Here is a 26,258-nt window from a genome sequence, read left to right as displayed (position 1 = left end):
TATATATATACACATGTGTACATCTGTATGTGTGTTTGAGAATCACTGCCATCTTGTGAGTTAAGTTATCTTTCACACATTAGGTGCTCTTTTAGGTAGTATCTTAGATCAATGGGGACTAAAATTAATTTGGGGTCTCTTTATATAGACATGAAGCAGCATCTCAGAGTCCAGTTCAGCACCTCCTGTCTCAGTTTGGTAGTGTGGACAGGGGTAATGTTTATCAACTGGTGTATACCAAAACTAAATGTGTGTTGCTTTCTTCTTTTACACACCTTTATGCTGGAAAACAGCGTCCACACGGATGCCAAGTCCTGGGAAGCGCTTCACTATCCTCTGTGGGAACCCTCTGTCCATGGCTTGCACCGTCTCATCATACCTGCATGAGAAGATTCCAAAGGCTTGATGTCTGTTTGGTGAACTTAATCTTTCTGCTGCTCAGTTTAGTGTCAAGCAGGTCATGAGGACTGGCAGAAGAAATCATCTAATAGGACCAATGATAAAAACATGGCAAAGATTGTTTGAATAATCGCGTGTGTGTGTATGCGCGTGCGCGGGTGCATACACAAAATTGCAAATGTGCATGCACATACGCTGCCATACCCAAGTTTTGACCTAAGTCCTGGGAATTGAACTTAGGTTCTTACGTTTGTAAAGTAAGTGCTTTGTTGACTGAACCATCTCCCCATCCCCCACTTACCATCTCTTAGAAACAGTAAGAACAATGCTAGGGGGCTAAGATATAGTTTTGTAGACAAGAACTGTAAACCACCACCACCACCACTGACAAAACCATCGAAGAAAAGGGCCACCATCTGTTAGAGTAGTTCTCCCTGAAGAATTCTTAGAGCAAATGCAGGCTCACTTTGTACCTCTTCTAGATTCTTATTGGCTATACTTCTGTCATTGAGAATTTGGTTCGCATTGATCATTATTTTTCTTATTTTTTAAAATATTTATTTATTTACTTATTATGTATACAATATTCTGTCTGTGCGTATGCCTGCAGGCCAGAAGAGGGCACCAGACATTATTACAGATGGTTGTGAGCCACCATGTGGTTGCTGGGAATTAAACTCAGGACCTTTGGAAGAGCAGGCAATGCTCTTAACCACTGAGTCATCTCTCCAGCCCTATTTTTCTTATTTTTATGTAAACTGGAGGGAGATTATCATCCAAACATCTTACTTTGGTAAATACCACACACCAGAGATTGCCCTCAATGTGATCCACCATGAGACTACAGATTTATTTTGGTTTTGTCTATGTGGGGTGGTACTGTGGCTGATGACTTCCTCCGAGTCACATAAAAGGGTTGTCAGTTACCTCCAGCACCAGATGCCCACAAAAAAGAAGGTCTTTTTTGTTTCGTGGTCACAGACAGCTGCATCAATTTTCTTCACACGTCTTGGGAACCCGAGTGTGTGGATGGATTTGGGGTAATCAGGCAAAATAGCATACCCCCTGATCACCCAGAAGTTCTCATCTAGAGAGAGAAAGGGGTATCTTCAGATGTCTTCTGCTCTGTGTCTTGCAGGGAAAAAGAGATGAGAAGACTTGGGAACTTTGGAAATAACTGGATGTCTAGTTCCTCAGCTCCAAGCCTGGTTATCTCATGCTTCCATTGATCTGTTTTCTTGTTCTATTTAGTTTTATTTGCTAAATATGACAGTCATATAAAAGGGAATATAGAAGTGAGATAGACTGTCTTCTTTATTTGGAAGAAAAAGAATGGACTTCTATACTTTTTGTAAACCAGTACTATTTTTGTGTATGGATGCTTTGTCTGCATGTGTGCCACTGCAGTGTGTGAGCCTGGTCCCCGTGGTCTTAGTTACAGCATTTATTGCTGTGAAGAGACACCATGACCACAGTAACTCTTATATAAGAAAAACATTTAATTGGGTGGCGTACAGTTTCAGAGATTCAGTCCACTATCATCATGGTAGACATGGTGGCATGCAGGCAGGCATGGTCCTGGAGAATCGGCTGAGAGCTATAAATGTTGATTCATGGGCAACAGGACATGAACTCTCTGCCACACTGAGAGTAGCTTGAGCAAAAGAGACCTCAAAGCCCACCGCCACGGTGGCACACTTCCTCCAACAAAGCCACACCTACTCAAACAAAACCACACTTCCTAATAGTGCCACTACCTTTGGGGGTCATTTCCTTTCAAACCACTGCACTCTTGGAGGCCAGAAGAGGTCATTGGATCCCTTAGGACTATTGTAAACTGTGGTGTGGATGTGGGACGTCGAACCCGGGACCTGTGGAAGAACAGCCAGCTCTCTTAACTGCTGACCAGCTCTGGACTGTCACAGTTTTTATCATATGTATTTCTTTCAGTGAATTGTCATAGCCATAGAGAGAGCCTAGTTTATCATTACTTATGACAGGAATGTAAATTAGGGGAAAAGCTCTGCCATTCAGCTTATGATGAGGATTGTATTTGACTGAAATACCCATTGTCCTGTTTAGGAAAGAGGAAAAACAGCCAGGCAAGTTTACCTTTGAACACAAGAATCTGATCTCTGGGGCTTTCATAGGCAGCTTGAAGGTCAGCTGGCAGAGATGGCCAGAAGGAAGCAATTGACTCAAATTCCACATCAGCAATATCAGAGTAAGTCCTCCATAAGTGCCTGGGGAAATGCAAAACACTTCACAGATGTCCCAGTGTCTGAGTGCATCAGCAGGTGGCAGTCTGCTGTTTGTCTTTTCTGTGGCACTTGTGTGCAGGTGCGGTATGCATGCATGTGTGTACGCCTCTTACGTATGTGGGGCACACATGTGACTGGTGTTTTATGCCTGTGTGCGGAGGCTGCAGGGTATCTTCTTTAATTGTTTTCCACTTCACTTATTGAGGAAGAATCTCTTGCTATGGTGTGCTGACATGCTTAGCAGCAGGCTCTCCAGGCGGGTGGGAGACATGGATGTAAGTAGATGCAGATTCCCAGGGTATAAGTACTCCCACAGATATGAACTGATGTGTAAAGGTCCCCAACGTTTAACAGCAGCTTTCTAAAATCAGCTGTACATTGACTTTGAGACAATCTTCAGATCAATGTTCATTTTAGCCAAGAAGCTCTAGCAAGTTAAATTTGCTTAAAATACTTCAAATTAATTTTCCAAATAAGTATGAGATGTATGCATATAATAAAACATATGAATAGTATGTGCACTGTCAAATGTGAAGCACGTGCGATCTTACAGAGAGCAGGACTTCCAGTTTACCTCCAGGTTCCTTTGAAAAGAGGGGTCCTCATAAGAAGGTGGGTTGTCAAGGGGATAGGTTTACCTGCCTTTAAAGAACATCACTTCTCTGCGGAAGGTAGTGATAGCATCCATAGTTAAGCCAGGGTCTGTACAGCCGTGGGGCTCAGTGGCTTTCTTTGGCTTAGTGGGTGTCTTGGGTGGACTTCCTTCAGGGAGAAAAGAAAGACTATCGTGGGTTCAGAAGTCACAGGAACTGTGTCCACACCAGGCTCTTACCCAAGCCCAGGTTTACTTCATGATAATGTTTCAGGAAGCAACCATCTGCGTTTCCTCCTCCCTGAAAAGCATTCTGTTTAGTTACATACACATTTAGTTGCACGATGCTGCTCACCATAGATGGACTGGATCCCGTCAATATCATCCTGAGAAAGTAGGTGTTTGCTAGGGTCCAGAGAGACGTAATTGGGAAACATCAAGGCTGTTTGATCATTGGAGTGAGAGAGCCCCAGAGAGTGACCAAATTCATGAGCAGCCACAAGAAACAAGTTGAATCCTTTATAAAAACAGAAAACATGGCTGTGGGAATTGACCAAGAAATTGACCTCAGCGGGCAGAGACTGGAGAGCACTCACTCAGAGATGAGTAGTATTGCTTAGCTGGCAGGGTAGGACACACTTTTATTTCCAGGAACCAGGAGGCAGAGGCAGGCAGGTCTCTTTGAGTCCAAGGTTAACTTGGTCTACACATATTCCAGGCTAGCCAAGTTTACATGGTGAGATCCTGTCTCAAGAACAAAACAAAACAAATCAAAAACAAGTTGATAGTGTTATTTTAAGAAATGGACCAGCCAGTTTTGGGACTGCTTGGCTTTATACGATCATCTTACGTTCTTCTGTGGTCCTCCACCAACTGACTGCAAAAGCCCTAGCTTCTTCCTTTAGCCTAACAATCCAACCACAGACTCCTTTGCACAGCCCTTTGGCCTTATTTCCAGTCTCACTTTGATTTCTCATCTATTCTAAGTTCTTTTTTATTTTATTTATTTTAGATGGAGTCTCATGTACTGTTGAAATAGGAGTGGTGGGGCTTCGTCCCCAGCACCCCGGCCGCCTGCTAGCTCATGCCCGAAATAACAGCACACAAATTGTATTCTTTTAAACACTGCTTGCCCATTATATCTAGCCTCTTCTCGGCTAACTCTTGCACCTGGACTAGCCCATTTCTAATAATGCGTGTAAGCACCCCAAGGTGCGCTTACCGGGAAGATTCTAACCTATGTCCATCTTGGGTCGGAGCTTCATCGCCTGTGCCTCAGAGAGCAGAGCTATTGGGAGAGCGAGCATGGCTTCTCTGCTTCAGAGCAGAGCTGTCGAGTCTGACCTCACTTCCTTTTCCTCCCAGCATCCTATTCTGTTTACTCCTCCCACCTATGTTTTAACCTATCAGGGCCAAGGAGTTTCTTTATTGCTTAACCAATGAAATCAACAGATTGATATATGACACTCCCACATCAATGTACACCTGGTTGTAACTGAGGATGAACTTCAACTCCTAATTCCCCCACCCCCCAGCCTCTCCTTCCAGGTGTAGGATCACAGCCATGCACTACCACACCCAGTTTATTCAGTCCTGGGGGTTGAACTCAGAGCCATATGCACAGCTGGGAAAACCTTTTCCAACTGAGCTCTCCTGCCCAGTCCTGCATTCATTCCTCCTACTCGGCCAGTGTATGCTAGCACCTTCTCTCTACTCCAGAGGACTATAATACAGCAGGCAGGTGACAATTCCTCTGGAGCTTCCAGCCCATGCAGAGCTAAGTTGGATAGTTAAGCCAGGGTCTGTATTTATCCTCTTTTTTGGGAAAACCAACCTTTCTAAACTTGGACCACAACTCTGGTCTTTTTAATAGTTCACCTCACACGTTCTCTTTGGCAGCTAGCTTGAAGCAATGTGTAATATGGCAATTAACACTAATTATTGGTTAAGGATAGTCAGATGGTAAAACCTTCCACCTCTGGCTCTGGATGTGAAAGTGAAGCTTGCTGGAGAAAGGTTGCCAATCCCGAGTTTGATAAATGCTTAGGCTGCTTCTTATAACTGGCTGAGCACGTGTACACTGGCTTTGAACCAAGGTGAAAACCAGACAAATAGTGGTTGTTCCTTAGAAGAAGACAGACAGCAGACACACGTTCCCTCCACCTCTCAGTTCTGAGTGCAACAATCCTCCTCTGTCCCTTGTCTGTGATGCTAACTCATGTGGCAGGTCATGAACTCACCCCAGATTCCTCATGTTGCCTGAAGTGAAGCTAGTGCTGACTTCTTGACCTGTCTCACAGCACTGGAGGAAATAGCTTCACGTGCCCAGTGGAGGGAGTGGTCAGGCTTTGTAGAAATTAAACCGACACAGAGTATTGGGAGCTCAGAGTCTGGTGTGATCTGCAGCTTTGCCTGATGTCCATCAAGAAGGCCATGACTCTTACTCCATGGGACCTTGGAAGTCAGACCCTGAGCCCCAACTGTGGAGGCACTGACAGGGATAAAAGAATGGTAACAGCCAGAAGCTCTACTGCAGTCTACTCCTTTGCTCAATAGACACAGTGTCAGCACAGGGAAGTTGGGTGCTTTGTTTAAAAACTTAACAGTACACTGAGGCTGAGGGGATTGGTCAGGAGTTAAGAGCACTGGCTGCTCTCCGGAGAATCTGGATTCAATTCCTGCGACCCACAACTCTTGTTCCAGGCGATCTGATGTCCTCTGAAGGAATCATGCACACGTGTGTTGTATAAACATGTGGAAGAAAAATACTCATACACTGAAAACAACACAAAAACTGTCCAGTATAGTCAGGCCCATCAAAAAAATAAATAAATAAAACTAACATACTCTCTTTAAGGGACTAGATCAAACATAAGAACTGGGTCTAATCCTTTTGCATTTGGGGGGAGAGTAGCTAATAGAGAAGGGCTATGATATGGGATGTCCTTCTGTATATGTATTGTTTTTAATGGTTGATAAATAAAGCTGTTTGGGCCAATGGCTTAGCAGAGCAAAACCAGGTGGGAAATCTGAACAGAGAGATATATAGAGAAAGAGTAGGCGGAGCCAAGGGGATGCCATGTAGCTGCTGAAGAAGGACATGACGGAACCTTAGGAACCATACCGGTAGGCCATACCCTCATGGCAATATACACAGATAGATAGAAATGGGTTAATTTAAGATGTAAGAGCTAGGAATACATAGAGTCATTGGCCAAACAGTGTTGTAACTAATAAATTTTCTGTGTGATTATTTGGTTCTGGGTGACCAGGAAATGAACGAGCAGTCTCCTACTACAGGAATACACTTTCAAATTGGTTATTTATGGGCCATTTCCCCACACAGTATTCTTTAACCTTAGGATTGAAAGCACCAGCCCTCTTAAGTCTTGTGGCTGTCTTCAAGCTACTGGTGACTGCAGCCATTGGTTTAGGGTGCAGCCTGGGGTGCATATGGGTGTTAAGGAGCACGAATAGCTGCAAGGCTGGAAATTTTGAGCACACCTCTGGGGTTCATATAGCACACCTGGCATAGCTTTGTTTACACAGTGGAACAGCAGGCTCTGTGGCCATTCATAGTGCTATGTTAATGGGTGCACAGCTAAACAGCAAACACTGTTCTCACAACAGGACTGGTAACACCGTGAGTGCTCTGTTTGGACCAGACTACACGAGCACAATTATTATTAATAGTTGTTAATCACTTCACTAATGTGATCTGAGAATATAGAAAATTATGAGAGAAATTAGATTTGGATCCAAGAGGCAGCTAACCATAGAGATTATTAATGTAATTTTCTCATAGTGAAAATTAGACTCACCTTCCCCATCCTTGGCTGTCCAGTTTTCATCTTCATCAAAGTGAGTATCACCACCTAGACCCAAACCAGGAGGAAAGGCATGGCCAAGGACTCCCAAGGGACCATCAAAGTGACGAGGACACCAGCCATGGACTGAGATAGTTGATGGGGGAAGAGTTAGCGTCCTGAGATCTTAGAAATTGCCACATCCCCTCCCGTTGCAAGACTTACCTCCAGTCCTAAAGGCTATCATGATGTCTGCAACGCCCTTGGAAATCTTGGTGAACATCAGTGGAGTGACCTTGCTCCAAACATCTAGTGCTTTCTGAATAGCCTCATCCACATCGGCTCGTGTCATATCTGGAGTGTAGTTCATTATTCTGAAAAATAGGCAAAACTACAGCAATTACAGATATATACATTCTCAAATGATCCATCTATCATCTATATATCAAGTAGTGATCTATCTGTCTATCTATCTGTCTATCTATCTATCTATCTATCTATCTATCTATCTATCTATCTGTCATCTATCGATCTACCTACCTATTATCTATCTATCTTTCTTTTTTTCTTTCTATCTCACTTGTAGTTTACCAGTCACAGGCTGTAGTGACTTATATTATTCTTCTGTTATCTAACATTTGCTGCCACTTTATTTAAACAATGTAGTTTTATAAAACCTAACAGAGTTTCATTTCTCTTTCTTTAATAAAATACTTTGACCAAATGCAACTTACAGCAGAAAAGGGTTTGTTTGGCTTACACTTCCAGGTTACAGTTTTACAGTTCATCATTGAGGGACTCAGTCAGGAACCTGAAGCACCATGGAAGACAAAGTTTGTTGGCTCACTTCCGGGCTCATGCTTAGAGAGCTTTTCTCTTCTACTTATCTATCTTCTATCTATCTATCTATCTATCTATCTATCTATCTATCTATCTATCTATCTATCATCTATCTATCTATCATTTGTGTGGGTATGCCTGAGGGTTTGTATGTGCACTACATGTGTACAAAGGCATGCAGAAGTCAGAAGAGGGCATTGCATCCATTTGAACTGGGGTCACACACAGTCGACAGCAGTGCATGGTCTTGTGGACATTGGGAATTGAACCTGGGTCCTCAGTTAGAGCATAAAAGCTCTTAACTAATTAGTTATTCCTCTAGCCCCTTAGCTAGCTTTCTTTTTTATTTATTTTTTAGTCAATCTCTTTATACTAGGACCCACCCAAGATTTGAGATTTGGCAGCTTTAAAACACACACACATACATACATACATACACACACACACCACATACATATCTTACACACACACCACAAACATATACTTACAGATACACCACACACACACACCACATATACTACAAACATACATACACAGTTACATACCACACACACATCACAAATATACACACACACAGATACACCATGTACACCTATACACCACATATACACATCATACACAGATATAACACATACACGCACACACACATGCACACTCACATGCACACACAAGCAGTCATCCCATCTTTCTGTATACCTCATCTTGCCTCCAACACATTGTAGCAAACAGCAATGCTTCCTGTCCTGAGCTTAGGCTGGAGAAAAGAACCTAGAGATTAGAGTCTCTTTCCCTAAGCCTGTGTCCTCTGCAACAACCTTTGGATTTAGTTTCTCTGAGGTTAATGCAGCAGTATCAATACATCCCACAGCTTAGGTCTAACGTGGAGACAGCATACAGGGAACCCATAAAGTGGCATGCATTGTGAGATTAGTTAGAAAGCCATTGTGATGGTTGTTTCTTGAAGATTAATTGTTTGGGTTAGTTTATGTAAGTTGGTGGAGACATTACCTGTATGTGAGGTTGTGTTTTCTCCACCCAGGCAGGGTGTAACCATATTGTCCCACATCAGGAACCCCACACCTGGGCATCTTCATGATCTCAAGGGTGTCTGAGTCCAGCTCTCCGGTCACTGTCAATCCAAAAAATGCTTGCATTTCCCGAAGTTTGCTGTCTAAAAGACTCCCGTTCTTACTTTGGACAAGATGACTCCCTTCTATTTCAAGAGAGTAGAACTGGTTGAGATATGCCTGATCAAAATAAAAAAAAATAGACAAAAAGAGGACACAGGCTACAGAAAAGCAAATATTCTCAAACGAAACAAAGTGGCCTGAGTCTCCTCTGGCAGCAGGGAGGATAAAAAGGAAAAGATAGCAAGGGTAGAGTAGGGCAGGCTGCAAAGGGGAAGGGAGGCGTCGTGTTTTCCTTCAGGGCCAGCAATCATTGATTTACAGGGGAGTAGAGTTAGCTAAACCATACACATGCAGCCACACATGCAGCAACACTGCTTCTTCGGTGCCAACACAGCTTATGCATTTTTGCTATTCCTTTTATTTTGTAAACTTCAGGAGATATCAGGGGTGATTATCTATTCTGCAAACTTACATGATTTAACCAAAATATGATAAATTGATTGGCTTTCAGAAGGAATTGCTAAAGCCACATACTTTTCGACATATATACATTCATATACACACATCTATACGTGCATACACACATTTGTGTATCTCTCTTTGGACAAATACATACACAAGCACATATAGTTTATGTGCATAAAGGGTCCTAGATTATACATTTCTGCAGTTAGTTGTCCTGAAATGTTTTTATACAGATTTCTATCCTTGTAAACCATTCCTTTCTCCTCTCCTGTTGGCCCCTTAGTGACTACAGTTTGAAGGTGGAGCGAATTCAATCTCCTTCCCACTGCCCCTTCTCTTCACCTCAGACCAGTTCATGTCTTTAGAGTTAGATACATGGAAGGGACCACATTCTTCTGAGACCCTCTGGGACTCTGCAGGAATTTGCTATCTTGGAAGGTCCTGAGAGAAGGCATACATGGAACATTTTATTGTCAGTTACTAATAGCATGCATTGAGATCCTACCTGGGCCAGTTGATCAAGTCTGCCATTTGTGTCCTTGCGGTCTGGAGGAAATGCAGAAGAAAGTGCTATAAAATTCAATACCAAGGGCAGAAGGCCCTTCATTCCTGCTTCTCCAGTTAAAGCTTCTTCCTGTTTGCATGGGATATAGAAAGCTCACAGTGAGACGTGGCATGAACTATTCATTTAATTAATAACAGCAAAGGGCACTTGCCACGAAGTGTCCCGTGACTCCCTCCACCCTAGATAGACTGGGATGTTGCAATCAGAGTCTGTGATTGTTTATCCAGCAGATCTCTCACTTTTGAAATGAATATATTACATAGCAACGTGCCAAGTTGGCTTTCTCTTCTCAAAATTGATAGATTTCAGGATTGATTTTGAAATAATTTTTCTGCCTGGAAACATTAGCATATCTTTTGATATATGATGCAAAAAGACAGTTGCCAGGCCTCCTTAGCCTATTCCACAGGGAAAGGTGAGTGTGATATCTGCCCTTTCTGCAGCCCCATGATGACGATGCAGGACAATCAGACGTGATAGGGAGTCAAGTCAAAGTAGGAACTCAGTTTATTACTGTGAGCGTCAGCTTATATAGGTTAAGTGATGTGGGAGTCTTCTGTTTGTGTTGATTTCATTGGTTAATAAAAAAGCTGCCTTGACCCATTTGATAGGCCAGCTTTTGGGTGGGTGGAGTAGACAGAATAGAATGCTGGGAAGAAGGGAAGTGAGCAAGATGCCACACCTCTCCTCTCTGGTCAGACGCGATGAAGCTCCGGCCCAAGATGGACGTAGGCTAGAATCCTTCCTGGTAAGCTACTGCCTCGTGGTGCTACACAGATTATTAGAAATGGGTTAGTGGAGTTGTGAGAGTTAGCCAAGAAGAAGCTAGATATAATGGGCCAGGCAGTGTTTAAAAGAATACAATTTGTGTGCTGTTATTTCTGGGGCTAAGCTAACCGTGCAGGAGCTGCTGGGTGGGACAAAAAGCAGGCCTACCCGCAGCTCCATCTACAGTTAAGTGACAAGTGATGTGGGCGTACCTCCAGCCAATGAGAGACAGTCAACCCCTCCCTCTGGCTGGAGGGGCATCTGCCTAGATTTTGCTGTCTCATCCTCACATGGTAGCTTTGAGACTATCCTTCAAACTCGAGCCAGGGTTTTTCTCTGTCCTACAAGTCTTGAGGTACAGGCCCTGAGATAATTTTGGCCCAACAGACAATTGAGTCAGGAATTAGTTTAAGTAAAACACAACATCATGTGGTACGAAGCCGGCTTCTGCATGAGTTCTGGGGAGCCTAACCAAGATCTGCCTCTTGCACAGCAGATGCTCCACCCGCCCTTGTCTTCAGTTGTAAGGAGCACTATCTAGCTATCTTGGTAACTGTCTATTTATTATTATGTATTATAGTTTTGTATTTGAATGCTTTTGTAATATGTCTTTTTGAAGTCGATGATGTTAAACATTCTTTATTTTGATTTTTCTTTTTTTGACCGGGATTGTCTCTGATTTCTCAAACTGACTTGTTTGGCTTCTGTTTTTCACACTGCAAACTTTCTTAAAATGTTTGGTGAGTCTGTGATGTGCAACCTGTTTGGAATTTCCCGGAAACTCTTATATTCAAGAACAGACTGGAGAATTAGAAACCTTCCTTGCAGGAGGTGGCTGTGTCTCAGGCCTTCCATGTATTAATCAGAGTGAGATTTAGTTGAACACAACAGCAAAATTTAAAATAGCAGATGGTTAATAATTCTAAAATTTACATTTTCCTTGTGTAAGAACATCCTAGGTTTGATAATCTGTGGTTTCTCGGATGACTCCACGTTACCAGGGTCTGTGTGGTTTCTCAAGATCCAGCCACTGTACCTGCATTGCAGGCAGCGTAACATAAGGAAGGAAGGAAGGCAATTCTAATGTCCTTTGAGAAACACCACACAATATTTAGTTTACATATTCTGGGTAGGAATCAGGTTTACGCCACCTATCAGTAGGGAAGGTTGGCAAGTCTTGGTCATATGCAACACTGAAGTGGGCTGCAAAAGAAATGGAGACTATGGGGGCGGCCATGGCAAGGCTTCCATCTGTAGACCTACTTTTCTCCAGAATAGACTTCCCCAATTTCCCACCATTGCCTTCGCCTAGCAGCGAATCTGTAGAAGGCAACTTTGATGCCCTCTCTGCATTACTTCCCTTCAGTACACCTCTGATTTGTGCAACTCACCTTCTTGTGGCAAACCAAGTCTTTCTGCCCTTGGGATGACACGGAGTGGCCAGATCAGTTTGAAATACAGCTTACAAGTGTAGAAATTAAACACCTCCAGAAATAATCCTCTGTAAATAGAGGCTGAGAATGAGAACCTCTAGTATAAAGTAGTCTGTGGAATTCTCAGCAGGTCCTGATGGAGCCAAGGACCAGATGCTTGCAGCAGAAATCTTCATGACACACTGACACATGCTGTACCATACTGGCTTCCTCTCCTTTCCCTTTAACGCACAGGCTGCCTCCCCTGCTTCCTTCTGGAAAGATGCTACTTTCCCAAAGTAATTGCACCAAGGTCTTCCCTTAGGGGTTGCTTTTGAATAAACTCTACATAAACGCAGAAGAAACTCATAATGTAAAATCTAAGCTTAGCTCCTTGAGTCTCTTGTGCTCACTCAAATGTGACAGCTAGAAAAAGGCTGTGACTCTGAAATATGGCTAAAAAAAAAAACCCAGCAGAAACGGAGTTTCCATTTCAAAATGTAAATATGATGTTTGGGTCAGCAATCTGTCAAGACTAGTTCACAGAAGTAGTAGGTGTCAGGCAAAAATGAATCTTCTGCTTTTATATCTTTAAAAATTGTCATATCAGAAAGTTTTAGAAATAGGACATCTGACATTGACTGTGATTGACAGCCGGAGAGGCAGCTATGGGCACCTGACATTGACTGTGATTGACAGCAGAGGAGGCAGTTTATGTGTTTTCTGCACTTACTGGCTTGGCTTCTCAAAGGAAAGAAGGGGGAGAGGAAGTGAGCCTCTCCTCTGTCACTGCACCAGGAAGCACCTCGGAGTCCTCAGCAGGATGCTGAGAGGACCCTCTGTGTTGGATTCTTTTCTTAAGCGCAGATGTCAACAGACCTGAACTTTGATGATGGCACTTTTTTTTGTTATTGTTGTATTTTGTTTTTGTTTTTAAGCCTGCTACTAGGAATTGAACCTGGGACCTCATGTATGCTAGCCAAGTTCTCTACTACTCAGCAACATGCCCAGTGGTTTTAAGTGCTGATGCATTATGCTGGCTTCCTAGGGCTTCGCTATCTAACAAAGGAACACATATTCTGTAGAGCAGAAAAACAAATTTATTTATTTTTTTCACAAAATCCAGAAACCCCAAATTGGCAAATGCCTCAGTACCAGGATCTGCTTGCTGAAGAAAATGGTCCCTTCTTGGTCCCTCCTGCCTGCCACTGACTGGGGTGGTGCTGGCAAACAGCCTTCGGATGCATCTCTTTGCTCGGTCTCTTCCGATGAGTGCCTCTACCTCGGGTTATTCTCCCCCAAATCCCTCAGAATCAAACATGGTAGGCAAATGCTTTATCTCTGAGTTATATGTGCACCCCTCCATTTTCTATGAGGACACTTACGGACTTAGGGCTCATCCTAATCCTCGATAAAGCCGGCTTGTCTCTTACGTACCATTAATTCTATCTGCAAAGACTCCAGTTTCAGATAAACAGCTGGGGTGAAGATTTCTTTTTTTTTTTTTCTTGGCAAAAAGAAGGGCATGATTCTATCTGCAAGATATGATCTCACAAGGAAGGAAATAATAACTCATTTTCTATAAAGAAAAGGAATGATCTCTATGTTGTTTATAATCCTATGTATAATCAAAATTCATCACTAGATTCTATGTTTGAAGAGATTGAGGAATACTGGGAGTCAGGTAAGAAAGCAGTAAAACACGAGGCTCGGGAGGAAAAGCCGGGATTAAACTGACGGGTGGCTTGCTGTCTCTTGGTTGTGTTTTCACTAGCTAGGCACAGGCTGTGCTGAAGGGTGTGCACGGGATGTGCAGAAGCTTCTGCTGAGAACGGAAGATTGCAAACACCTGTTCTTCCAGGATGGCTGCAGCGTTAGCCATGGTTGAGGAGAATATGAGCAGGATACACGGGATGAACATGCAGGCTGGGCTCCCTTTTGTATTTACAGATTAGCAGCAAGGACATCTGATTTTGCTTCAACGCTGGGGACAGTTAAGCCATAAATTGCTTCTTGCATGTCTAGTGACTCTGTGAGTGACAAGATTAAATGCAAAATATTTTGGTCCACTGAAGAAGAGGAAGAAGGCTGCAAGAAAGAGACAAATACCAAGTAAGCTAAGAGATCTCAGACATCTGAGTGAGCGTCCCGCAAATAGACCAAAGAACACACAAGTACAGCCGTGCTACTTTACAAACTCGAACAATGTTGGTAACTTTTTTCCTACTTACAATTCTGCAGGAAAACTGCATCAACTCTACAGTTTACTCCTGGGAAAACACTTGCTGTGCTTCTGGGATAACCTGGGTCCATGGCTCCTCTTCTGTTGTCATACCTGATGAAAACAAAGCATCACGGGATTGCAGCTTTCTTTCAATCTGTGTATGCTGCAATGCACTCACTTACATATTCTCACACCGAGTCTTCACTGTGTCCCACTCACTGAGACTAAGAGTGCCTGACTTCTCTACCTAAGGGTATTTGGTTATAAAACACATGGGAGCCACTGACTCCAGAACAGCATTCTGATTGCTGATTGGGGGTTATTTCTCAAAACTAGAGTCTATATTTTTTAAATATTTTACCTACTAAGTATATTAAGCATAATAATGTGTGTACACATGTGTATATAATGTAAATAAGTGCATTATTTTAGTAATATTTTCTAAGCATGCAAAATAATGGGCCTGATAATGACCCTTTCACATATACACACCACTCACTGTTCATTCGTATTCATATCTCCACTGCCCTCCCTTTAGCCTGTCCTCTTCCCACCTACGAAGCATCCCTCTTCTGTTTACTTGTTTAAATAGCTCCCTCTTGTGCACCATATTCTGCCAATAATGGGAAAACGTTCATGTGAGAACATCAGAACTCAACGCACAAGAAGAATCAAGCCTCTCCTTTCTCTAAATCCCACCATAGAACATTACAAGATTGTGAAGTTTTCATGTCACAGAACCCTCAAAACATCTGTGTAGGCATCTTAATGTGATGAAAAAGAAACATTCAAAACCTGTGGTAACATCATCTTGTGTTAAGACCATATCTTCACTAAGTGTGTCAAAGACCTTGTAGATTAAAATATCTCCAGATGTCCATGCTGGTGGTTTGTACGCAGGGCAGAGAAACACAGATTTCAACTTTAGTGAAAAAACTCGTTCATCTCACCTCCAGCATTGGTTGTTTATGAAGAAGTATGTCTTCCCTTCATAGGAAACAGCTGCATCAATGGCTCGGATACTGCTTGGAAATCCATAGTTGGATATATCCCTGGGGTAACCTTGCTGGATGTCATAGCCACTTATGGCCCAGTACTGTCTGCCTGCCAAAAGGTCAGGAGATATAGTTAACAAAACTCTTTCCACAGTATAATACAAATACCATGTAGAGATCCCCACAGCAATGAAAATGGGACAGAGAGCCTGTGGATACCAAGAGTGTTGGAGAGGAGCTCTGGAGTGTGTGCACAGCCCTAATGGCTCCTCACTGAAACTGTAAACACCAAACATTTCAATCTGTCCTTCAAGGCCCCCAAACCAGAAGTCTTGCCTGGTATGACTTATGTATAGAAACTAAACCACTGCCTTTATTCATCTTAAAAATTTGTACCTAGGATGAAGGCAGGGAAATACTGAAGATGGTCTCATGAGTAGTGTTTGTTGAGGACATTACTAAGACTTAATGGGGGTCTAGCCTGTGCAAATTCTCTCAGTCATTTGTGACCATGGTGGGGCTATGCCTGGACTTCTGCAAGGGTCTGGCTAGAAGGACACTCTTCCTGGCTTATCCTGTCTGAAAACACTGTGGTGGGGCAAAGAGAAGTCTTGCCCTAGCAGTTATGAAGATCAAAAGGAGGAGGAGACAGTCAGATATTACCTTTAAATAGAAAAACCAGGTCTCTGTCAAACTCTTCATAAGCAGCCTGAATGCCACTGGGCAGGAACGGCCAGAACAGAGAGATGAAATTGAGGTCGATTTCTCGCAGCCGAGGATGCCGCCTCCAGAAGTACCTAAAGTAACATAAGGTGGGGTGGGGGCAAGAAGGGGGAGGGAGGAGGGAGAGAGCGTTGCTTTCTGATACCTGATTACAGTGACCCTCACATGGTTTTCGTGGTGTGTGAATGTATAACATATGGCTCCGTCATGATGGAGGTGATATTCATCTGGTCGGCCCTTGACAGATTTTTCTCTTCCTACCATGACAAGCCTAACATGGTTAGGGCCTCTCAGTGTTTAAAAGGTCCAATACTGAAAGAGCCTAACCACAGCAGAAACGCTTGTGGATGCTGGATGGCTTAGCGCCTTCACCCTCTGGATGCTTTGTGATGCCCAGAAGACACTAAGAATTTTAAGGAGATGCCTGTGTATTGGGTCAGAGGAAAGCTGAGTGGCATGTTTCACTAGAACTCAGTTTTAAAGTCTGAGAAAGGGACGTGTGCAAAGAACAGCTCAATTTGTACTTGTCTTTGAAGAAGTAAATCTCCCCACGGAGGGTGGTGACAGCATCAAATCTCAGGCGGGGGTCACAGGCAGTGGGGGTGCTGGACCCAGTAGGTTGGATAGGGCTGTTGGAAAGTCCTGGGAAAGAAAGACATTTAATACATGTGAAACCGTGCTACTTTTGGTGTTTCAAATACTTAGGACGGTAGAGGAAAAAAGCCACTAGCTGATTCTACAAGACACAGCAGACTGTACATGTGACCCTTTCAAAGACTTGGTCTGTTCTCAAGAGTAACCTGGCTTCTACTTAAGCTGAAAAGTCATTGGATTTCTATGCTTCCTTACAGATTCTGAACCACCCTTCTCCTCCCGTTTCCTCTTTCTGTCTTTTTTGACATTGAGAATCCACTTCCTTGTTCCTCACCAAAACTCAAACACAAGGATAGATCTCATATTAGTGTTTTACCCTATAGCATAAATATAACTCATTTTTTGGTATAAAAATTTACATCTTGACTGGACATGGTAGCTGTGGTGGTTTGAATAAAAATAGCCTCCAAAGGGAGTGGTGCTGTTAGGAGGTGTGGCCTTGTTGAAGTAGGTGCTGTCTTGTTGGAGGAAGTGCGTCACTCCAGGAAGGCTCTGAGGTCTCATATGCTCAAGCTGTGCCAAGTGAGACAGACCACTTCCTGATGCCTGCAAGTCAAGATATAGGACACTGGACTGCTTCTCCAGCACCATGTCTGCCTGCGTGCTACCATGCTGTGCCCTGACGATAACGGACTAACCCTTTGAACTGTGACTGAGCCACCACAATTAAATATTCTTCCCTTATAAGAGTTGCCATGGTCATGGTGTCTCTTCACAACAACAGAAACCCTAAAACAGTAGCACAGGCTTTGTAATCCTAGCATTGTGGATACTGAGGCAGGAGGATTGTAGGTTTGAGACTAATCTGGAGACTAATCTGAGACTAATCACTCTGTAGTGAGACAATGTCTTAAAATAACAAATAAATAGACAATAATTTCCATCTTACTGAGTCTTCTCACTGTAGAACTAAGTGTTGTGCACATCACTAAGGAATATTAGAATGCCAAGAGAGCCGACAGCATTGCAAAGGAAGTAACTGCTGCCATGTGTCAGGGGAGTTGGGATTTGAGTGAAGTTCCTTATCCTTAGAAATTCGGCCACGATGAGAAAACTCCTTGACATGATGCCCACACTCTTGATTTATAGGGAAACTCCATCCCAAGAGGCGAGAGCCCGCCTCACCATGCCACTGCCTTCCGTACTGTCAGGGAGCAGGAGGGAGAGAGGGAGGGGATGGATCTTTCTCTGGTCCTCCACCTTCCTCTACCACAAATCACCCTTTACTGGACATTCTTGACAGGCCTTATACATGTCCACTTAGGGGTCTATGTGAGGATTTTGTTAACAGATGGTTCTGGAGGAGAGATGCTGTATGAAAAGGGGTAATCATGTCTTTTCAGAATATATAAAATTGGAAAGCATAAAAGCCGAGAAAGAAAACATTCCTACCATCTAGAGATAATGATGGGAAAGCACTTCTATATCTCCCCAAGGCCTCCCTCCATCCCTTCATCCCCTCTCCTCACTCTTTCCTTCCCTCTCTCCCTCCCTTCTTCTTCCCCAGTCTTTCCTTGAGTCAAAGTAGTTTAAGCTGGCCTCAGATTCCTGAGTGCTAATATGACTGACATGGGCCAACACACCTGTCCTCCAAGCTTTCCTTCAAGGCAGTAATAGACATCTAATAACAAAAATCCAAGCTGCATGGAAGTCATATCAGAGGTTCAGCCCCACAGGACCCTTGCCAACACCGTTACTGGTGACTTTCAGAGATCAGTTTGAGTTTCCCTTGTGCATAGAATCCTGAGATTCCAAAGGCAAAATGCTTGGAAGTTAGACCTGTTAAGAACAATTCCCAAATCCTTCTGTGTCCTGTCATGTTGTCCACCTGACCTTACCGTAGAGAGTCTGAATGCCATTGATATCATCCTGAGGCAGAGAGTAGGTGCTGGGTTCACTGTAGGCATAGTTTGGGTACATCAAGGCACCAGGATCAGTGGAGTGAGAGAGTCCTAGGGAATGGCCAAATTCATGAGCAGCCACGAGAAAAAGGTTGTAATCTGAAATGCAAGAAAATACGGTTAATGCTCCACGGGTCGTGAAAGTATAATCTCAAAGATATATGACCTCGCCACCAGAGCTGCCCAGGAAGGAAACTTTCATGTGTTCATCTTTTTCCTCTCTTCAAGGCAACTAAAGAATGGCAATTAGGACACAGCAGGGTAGGCTCCATGAATTTTTATTAAATCTCTGCGCTGACACAATCTGCCTTTCTTCCAGCTCCCACATTTCATGGATGTGGAAGGTTGGTGGAATCGTGGCAGGGCTGTCAGTCTCAGGATGGTAAGAATTCTGTTTCTCTTGTGCTCAGCGTCCTCTGCCCCCAGGCTCATTGAGTCGAGCTTCCAGAGAGACAGGAAAAAGAGCCTGCCTCTCAGGGCAGTGGCTGGGAGGCAAGGCCGACTTGACCACAGGATCTGGATGCAGCACAGCCCCGCCCTTCTTCTAAGGAGGCTCCTGGAAGGAATATCCTGTTGCGCAGACACACACTGTTGAAGGAGGTCAGGGCATGAAAGAGAAGCTACTAGAAGCAAGACTGGGGCTGCTCTTTGAACAGGCTAACTTTTCAAATGAACCCTGTATTTCAACATTGCCAAAGATGTAAAGACTAGGCTTTTTCAAATATTAAACTCAGAATATTAGAGAAGAAGAGGGAGAGGGAGGGAGAGGGAGGGAGGGAGGGAAGGAGGGAGGGAGGGAGGGAAGAGAGATGGGAAGAGAGAGAGGGAAGGAGGGGGAGAGAGAGGGAAGGAGGGAGAGAGAAACTAAAGTGGTCAGTGGTCAACAAACTTTTCATGCCTTGGGAGCTAAGTAGCCTCTGTCTCAACTACTCAGCTTGGCCATCAGAGTGAAGGCTCCCGAAGATGTGTAAGTAGGTGAGTGTGGCCCCCCTTAGTGCAACACTGCGTGTACAGCCAGGGCCCGGACAGGCCTCGGCGGTGGTTTGCAATATTAGGCTCCCTGCCCACTGATGTTTGAATGCTTCTTTCAGAAATCATGTCTTAAGAAGTGATCCTGATGGGATCAGTCTGGGCTGGTGCTCCCGGAAGAAGGGCTAATGACTTCAGCTTCATTTGCTTATCCTTCGACCACGTGAAGATGCATGAGGAAGAACCGTGGCCCTCCTCTCTCCAGGCCCTTCAACAGTGGGGAGTTAAGGTTCTCTCATTCATCAGCTTGTTAGGTCCATTTATCTTACAACAGTAACACATATGGACTTAGGCACTGTGTGGGAAATAAGGTCAATAATTAGCTTTTGATTTTTTGTTTGTTTTTTTTCTGTGTAGCTCTGGCTGTCCTAGAACTTGTTCTGTAGGCTATAGATCTACCTGCCTTTGTCTCCTGCGTGCTGGGATTAAAGGTGTGCACTGTCACACAGCCCAGCTTACTTCTTTTTAAAACTCAAAGTTGATTTATCTTTATGTAAAAAGAATGTAAATGATTTATTTGTGTGTTTGAAATGTTATAGTAATGTGAACAGATGTGTATTTGTGAACACACACCTTGATTTTCAGGGAAAGGTGTTTGCTCAGAGGTTGCATGTGAACCTTGCCAGGACCACTTACTTCTGGAGTCCTGAGTCCATGTTTCTTCTGAGTCAAAATGAGCATCTCCTCCAATATCCTGACCTGGCTGAAAGGCATGGGCGAGGATCCCATTGGGTCCATCAAATGGAGAATTGTCACCATGCTCTGAAATGAGACGGCTTGTGCTTAAGCCTTTGCCTGTAGTCTCAGGTTAGCTAGGGAAAGCAGATTCCTTTCTGCCTACCTCTTGCGACAAAAGCAATGTTGATGTCTGCTTCTCCCTTTGAGATCTCTGTGAAGGTCAGGGGAGATGCCACACTCCACAACTGAAAGGCTCTCTCGATTGCTGTTTTCACTGCTGACTCTGACAACTGTGGGGTTTGGTTTTTAATCCTGAAAGTAAGAAAGAGCAAGCATGCTTTGTTGTTATGAGCAACACCTTCCAAACACACAGCTGTCATCCATTCTGGAGTGAGTCGCTTTGTCAAAGTGCACCCAACTGGACACAACATCAGTGTCCCCATTCATAAGACAAATATGATCATCAAGATCCCTCACCTAGGCAGCTGAGGGGTTTAAATGCACAGGAAGCACTTAGCTGTTAGCTTGACAAATATTGTTCCACAAATACTATTCTTATTGCTGTTCCCAAGACATACATAAAAGAGCCCAAGTCTCTCCAGCAATCAATAAGCTTCTTTTGGACTTAAAAGTGAGTGGCAAGAGAGATGCTATGCTACCATAGTCTTTTCAGGCCCTGAAGAAAGACAACATGGTAAGCTTTACAATGAGAGACCCAGGTGGTGTGGGAGGTCCTTCTGTCTATGTGTTGCTGTTATCGGTTAATGAATAAAGAATCTGCCTTGGCCTGTTGATAGGGCAGAGTAGAACTAGGTAGGGAAAACTATACCAAATGCTGCGAGAAAGAAGGCAGAGTGAGGAGAAGCCATGTAGCCCCGCCAGAGACAGATACCGGTAAGCCACAGCCATGTGGGGATACACAGATTAGTAGAAATGGGTTAAATTAAGATGTAAGAGCTAGCCAATAAAAAGCTAGAGCTAATGGGCCAAGCAGTGATTTAATTAATACAGTTTCTGTGTGGTTATTTTGGGGATGAGCAGCCGAGAACAAACAAGTGGTCTCCAACAACACCCAGGGTCCTTGCTTTCGCATCCTCATGCTCACTCCCCGGTTCATATTCTCCTCATTCACTATCCACACTCATTCATACTCTGCAAGAGCAGGGTGTTTGTCCATTCATCTCCAGTGGCTCCCAAGTTATGCAGCAATGTCTGAGGCTTCATAGACTCCCATCACTAGCTGGGTGGATGAGTCCTTGGACTCTAGGAATGTTACCTGTAGGTCAGGTTAGTGTGTGCCCACTTAGGGCTTCCTGGGGTTAGCATGAAATCCCCAGAGTCAGGCACTCCACAGCGAGGCTTGCCCATCATCTCCAGAGTAGCTGCATCTGCCTCCCCCGTCTCGTTCAAGCCAAAGAAGCGCTGCATTTCCTTAAGCTTCTCCGCAACCATTGCACTGTTACTCCATGCAGACCGATATTGGTTGCTTGGTAAGTGGTAGAATTTTTGTAGGTAATTCTGATCAAAATAAACACAAGTCTTTGCTGTGAAATTCCCTCTAGTGCTCTGAACATTTTGCAATTCTTTCTAAATCACCATATAGTGCAAAACAGGACCTGACAGAAAAAAGGGCAATAGCAGAAATTGTAAATCAGGCCAGCATGATGGATGGCTCAGTGGGTAAAAGTGCCAATTGCCAAGGCTGGCAAGCCAAGCTCCATCCTCAATTCCCACGTGGCAAAAGGGGAGAGCTGGTTCTTACAAGCTGGGCTTTGACTGCCACATATGTGTTGTGACATGCAATACACTCCACTTAAAAATAAATACATTTAATTAAAATAAAGAAATTTGTAGACTGACTTTGAAAGAACAATGCCTGTAGAATATCTCCTCCATTCATTAATCTAACTACTTTTTATTGTTTATTTGTTTTCTTTTGTTTTGAGACAGGGTATCATTTTGTATCTCTAGCTGTCCTGGAACTCACTCTGTAGACCAGGCTGGCTTTGAAATCACAGAGATCTGCCTGCCTCTGCCTCCTTAGTGCTGGGATTAAAGGCATGTGCCGCCACCACCACCTGGTGAGGCTCTACCTACTTTTTAGCATAAAAATTAAAGGCTTACAACAGAGGAGGAATAAATCTGAATCACACACAAAAAGCTTGTCTTATTGTTAAATAAAAAATTAGTACTGGCTTTTTTGTTTTTACCTCTGTTGAGGTGTTAGTTGAAACAATGAGGATTCTTCTATATAAAACCCCCATTTCACTGATGGAAAGAGGGTTTAATTATCCTCACAGAGAAATAGAGGAACCAAGAAGTAAGAAGCAAACGACATGTCAGGTCCTAGCTTATCATTCAGCAGCATTTCATTTACCAAGATTTTGGGCTGGAAGGGGCTAACTCTCACTCGGAGGTGATGTTTGTGAGGATGTGACATGCCATCAATGGGAAGGTTGTTCAGCTGTTGCATGTAGCCCACATGCTATGCGCCTCGTGTACATGTGACCACCTTGTACTGTGGAGGCAACAGAAGGCAGCGCTCATGGATTTGAGGTAATCCAAGCACTGTCTTTTGTCTCTGACAGGGAAAAAAATTAAGTTTTTCATTATGGGTTATCATGCCAAGCTTAGAGGGCAACTTCTACAGAAAAAACTTAGCCCACTCTGAACATGAATTTAGGGGTTACTGTGCCAGTCACAAAAATTGCCCAGAAGAGAAAGAGCAGGAAAGATGCTTTCCAGAAACTTAAATACCAGGAAGATTATACATCAGAAGTCATGCTCATGTTCCTGTGTACAAAGACAGAAGCAGTCAAACAAACAGAAGAAGTGACTGGCCGCACTATCCTGTGTGCTTCTTCAGTTCCTTATACCCCACCCCATCTATGTCCTATCTTCTACACATGCTAGTATTTTTGACTGCTTTCCATACAGGAACGGTAGGCAGATCAAAATTGGATGTTCCCCATTGTTTTTCATGTGGGGACTCTAGCAAGCATCTACCAGTCTGGCACTGACACAGAGAGCACAGGACAACTGGGTTACAGGGTTACACATTAGGGAAGAATTTCAGTTCATTTTATAAATACAAATATTCTCTGTAGCCAGCCCCTCAGTAATGGACTTGCTTGCTTTCATGTCTAGATTTTCCAGGCCTGGCCTTCTGAGTCCCAAAAGGTGATGCTGAGCAAAGTCATCCAAAACATTTCCTTCTAGTCATTTAGACCCAGAAGGGAAAGCCACCGTCTGAATTCTGGAGCTTTCAGCAAATCACCCATAAATGAGAGTTCATTTACCTCAACAATTTTTGCATTTTTCTCTTCCAGGACTTCAGGTGGTATTGGAAGGGCCTTGGCAAGCTGCGTGTGGAGTAAGAACAGAAACGGAAGTGTCTTCAAGCCAAGCATGGCCCTTTCTTTCGAGACCACCTTGTCTGCTTTCCTCTGCCCGTCTGGCAGGTGCCCTGAAGTTTGCAGCCACCCCTGCCAATCACTGCTCTGGTCTGGTCCCTTATAAAGCCACATCTTGAGCAACTGCTGCCTCCGCAGAGTGAAGCAACACAGTCAACCAGACGAGAACGCTCTTCAATGCTAGAATGTGATTGGAGCATAAGAGCAGGGTGGTCCTTCAGCAGAAGAAAACAGGGCTGCCCGCCGCCAGTAGGAAGAGGAGGCAGCGGCTGGTGTGGAGTTGCCAGGCTTCTGTTTTCCTGCCGTGTGTGATGATGCCATACTAGTTTCATTGGGGAAACCTTTTAAGAATATTCATAGATCATCTTCAGATCAAACTGCACCTGTGAGCCCTGTTTCTAATCCGCCACTGTCACTTGTGTAAGTGCAAGAGTGGCCTGTCACAAAGACCACAAGCAGCTCATGGAAATGGCTCAGTACAGTGTTTGTCATGCAAGCTTGAGGACCTTAATTTTGCTCAGCACACAGGCAGCAACGTTGAGTGTAGCAGTGTGTAAGTGTGATCCCAGTACTTGGCCATGTGTGTGTATGGGGGGAGGGAGTGGAATTTTTGTGGCTTGTTGGCCAGCTGGCCTAGTCTACTTGGTAAGTCCCAGGCTAATGAGAAACCCTGTCACAAAACAAACAAAACTCACATGACAGAATGGTGCTCAAAGTAGTCTTCTGACCTCCATACACATGTGCATGGACACACACACAAAAAGCATTAGCTTTCACACGGAAATGCACACATGCATGTACCTACATAAAGAGCTGCTTCTGTAGAACACGGCTTTGCCAGAGAGGTGCAAAACCCCTCACTGTCTGGGGTTTCCAGAGAAAGGACAAGGATTGGAATACTATTGTACAAACTAATATTTGTGGAATATTTGCAGTGTTCCAGACATGTTCACGGCCCCTAAATTCCCTGTCTATTCTCACACAGCCTTCAGTGCAACATGCTATTATTGTAGTAGAAGCAAAGGTTGGCAGACATAGAGGAGGCACCAGCTCAGTTTGTGGAGGACTCAGTTCCAAGGGTACAGTGAGAGGCATTGCTCTAGTTCCCATCCTATACCAGACTCCAGTTCATCAAACCCCCATCTGAATCCCAGGCTGGAGCACCAGTACCTGTGGGCTCACAGCAAGTAGAAAACTGGCCTAGATTCATGGATGAGACAGGGGAGAGAATGAGATAGATGTTTTACATATTCCCAGAGTGATAGGAGGGTCAGTGGTGACTTCCAAACAGTGTGTCTTCACAGGACACCATCTGCCCTGCCCTCTCTGCACACCTGGCTGTCTACACATGGGTCCTAGGGGTCTAACACATGTCTTCATCTTTGCAGACAGGAAGTACTTCACAGACTGTGTCATCTTCTCATCCTCTAAACTGAACTTTAAGAGAATTTAAAATGGTTTACAGAGATGTTTAGATCATAAGTGCTTAGTAACATTTTCAGTCTGTGTTGAACATAGCAAAGGAGAACCAGAGGCTCCATTTGGAAGTCTGAGCTCACAGAAAGCATCTGGCCTTGTGTTTGTCTACTGCCTTCTGTTCCATTCCAAATGGACGCCATTGTTTCCTTGTTCGTCTATATGACACAGTTCCAGAGCTGGGACTCAGGTAAAGGTTTATTACCTGAGTATCTCCACAGGGCACCCAGGGGAACACCTTTATTTCTTTTTCTTTCTTAACATATATTTTATTTGATTTTTGCAACCTGACCTCTGTTTCCCCTCCTTCCTCCCCTTCCAGTCCCCCACATCTCCTGTTTGCTCCTCCTCCATCCTCTCTTCCCCTATTTCTGTTCAGAGGACAGGCTGTCCTGTGTCCTTGCAAGTATTTTATGTTCTGGCTGTTGGTGACCCCTACTGGCCACAGGGAATATCATTACCCTTACCTTTTCCCCTTCATCCCCCTTCTTTCTCTTGTGTCCTCTTCTCTTACAACTCCTCTTTCTCTTTCTGTTTGTGTGATCTTCTCTCTCCCTTTCTCTTCTTTATCGACTTGTCATGAAGATGTAGACAAAGGGACGCACGGACAGAGGAGGAGGAGAAGGCACATGGCTCGCTCAGGCTCATGGCTCCTCCTCCTCCTCCTTCTTCCCCTTCCTCCCTTCTTCCCTCCCTCCCTCAAACTCACAATGATCCGCCTGCCTCTGCCTCCCAAGTGCAGGAATTAAAGGCGTGCACCACCACTGCCTGGCCATCTTCTGTTTAATACTTAGATGCATAGACAGAAACGCTAACAGATTGTGTGAGGAAACTCAGCAAACCTTGTCTCTCTAGACTCCTCTTGTCCCCAATGTGTTATTGCAGAATATGTGTTCACACTGTGAGAAGATGTGCCACTGTGATTGG

The 26,258-nt window shown here is 44.0% G+C and overlaps 2 protein-coding genes across 3 annotated transcripts in view; both read right to left on the bottom strand.

Moving 5' to 3' along the window:
* Mmp27 (matrix metallopeptidase 27) overlaps positions 1–10,136 on the bottom strand; it is an 11,450-nt gene extending 1,314 nt beyond the window's left edge. The window contains 8 exon segments of the mRNA XM_050162218.1: positions 276–379; positions 1,327–1,486; positions 2,512–2,642; positions 3,299–3,422; positions 3,608–3,769; positions 7,074–7,432; positions 8,907–9,145; positions 9,999–10,136. Coding sequence (XP_050018175.1) covers positions 276–379; positions 1,327–1,486; positions 2,512–2,642; positions 3,299–3,422; positions 3,608–3,769; positions 7,074–7,432; positions 8,907–9,145; positions 9,999–10,100 — 1,381 coding nt within the window. The 5' untranslated portion in view covers positions 10,101–10,136.
* Positions 10,137–13,350: 3,214 nt separating this feature from the next.
* Positions 13,351–25,956, bottom strand: Mmp8 (matrix metallopeptidase 8). Of its 2 annotated transcripts, none has more exons than XM_050162204.1 (10): positions 25,799–25,956; positions 21,719–21,960; positions 20,606–20,754; positions 20,401–20,526; positions 18,673–18,834; positions 16,705–16,822; positions 16,121–16,254; positions 15,413–15,566; positions 14,470–14,573; positions 13,351–14,326 (listed from the first exon to the last, which is right to left on the bottom strand). In XM_050162204.1, exons 2-10 carry the CDS (start codon positions 21,892–21,894, stop codon positions 14,217–14,219), a joined length of 1,233 nt encoding a protein of 410 aa, XP_050018161.1. In that variant the 5' UTR covers positions 21,895–21,960; positions 25,799–25,956; the 3' UTR covers positions 13,351–14,216. The 2 variants fall into 2 exon arrangements, with proteins under 2 accessions (XP_050018161.1, XP_050018160.1); XM_050162203.1 differs by lacking the exon at positions 25,799–25,956 and adding an exon at positions 23,742–23,908.
* Between the last annotated feature and the right edge of the window lie 302 nt (positions 25,957–26,258).

Source organism: Alexandromys fortis, unplaced genomic scaffold (assembly GCF_014885135.2).
Source record: "Alexandromys fortis isolate MF-2015 unplaced genomic scaffold, M_Fortis_MF-2015_v1.1 scaffold_112, whole genome shotgun sequence".
In the NCBI taxonomy this organism is placed as follows: Eukaryota; Metazoa; Chordata; class Mammalia; order Rodentia; family Cricetidae; genus Alexandromys; species Alexandromys fortis.
Note: the sequence above shows the minus strand (reverse complement) of the source record. Positions and strands in the feature narration are given on the sequence as shown.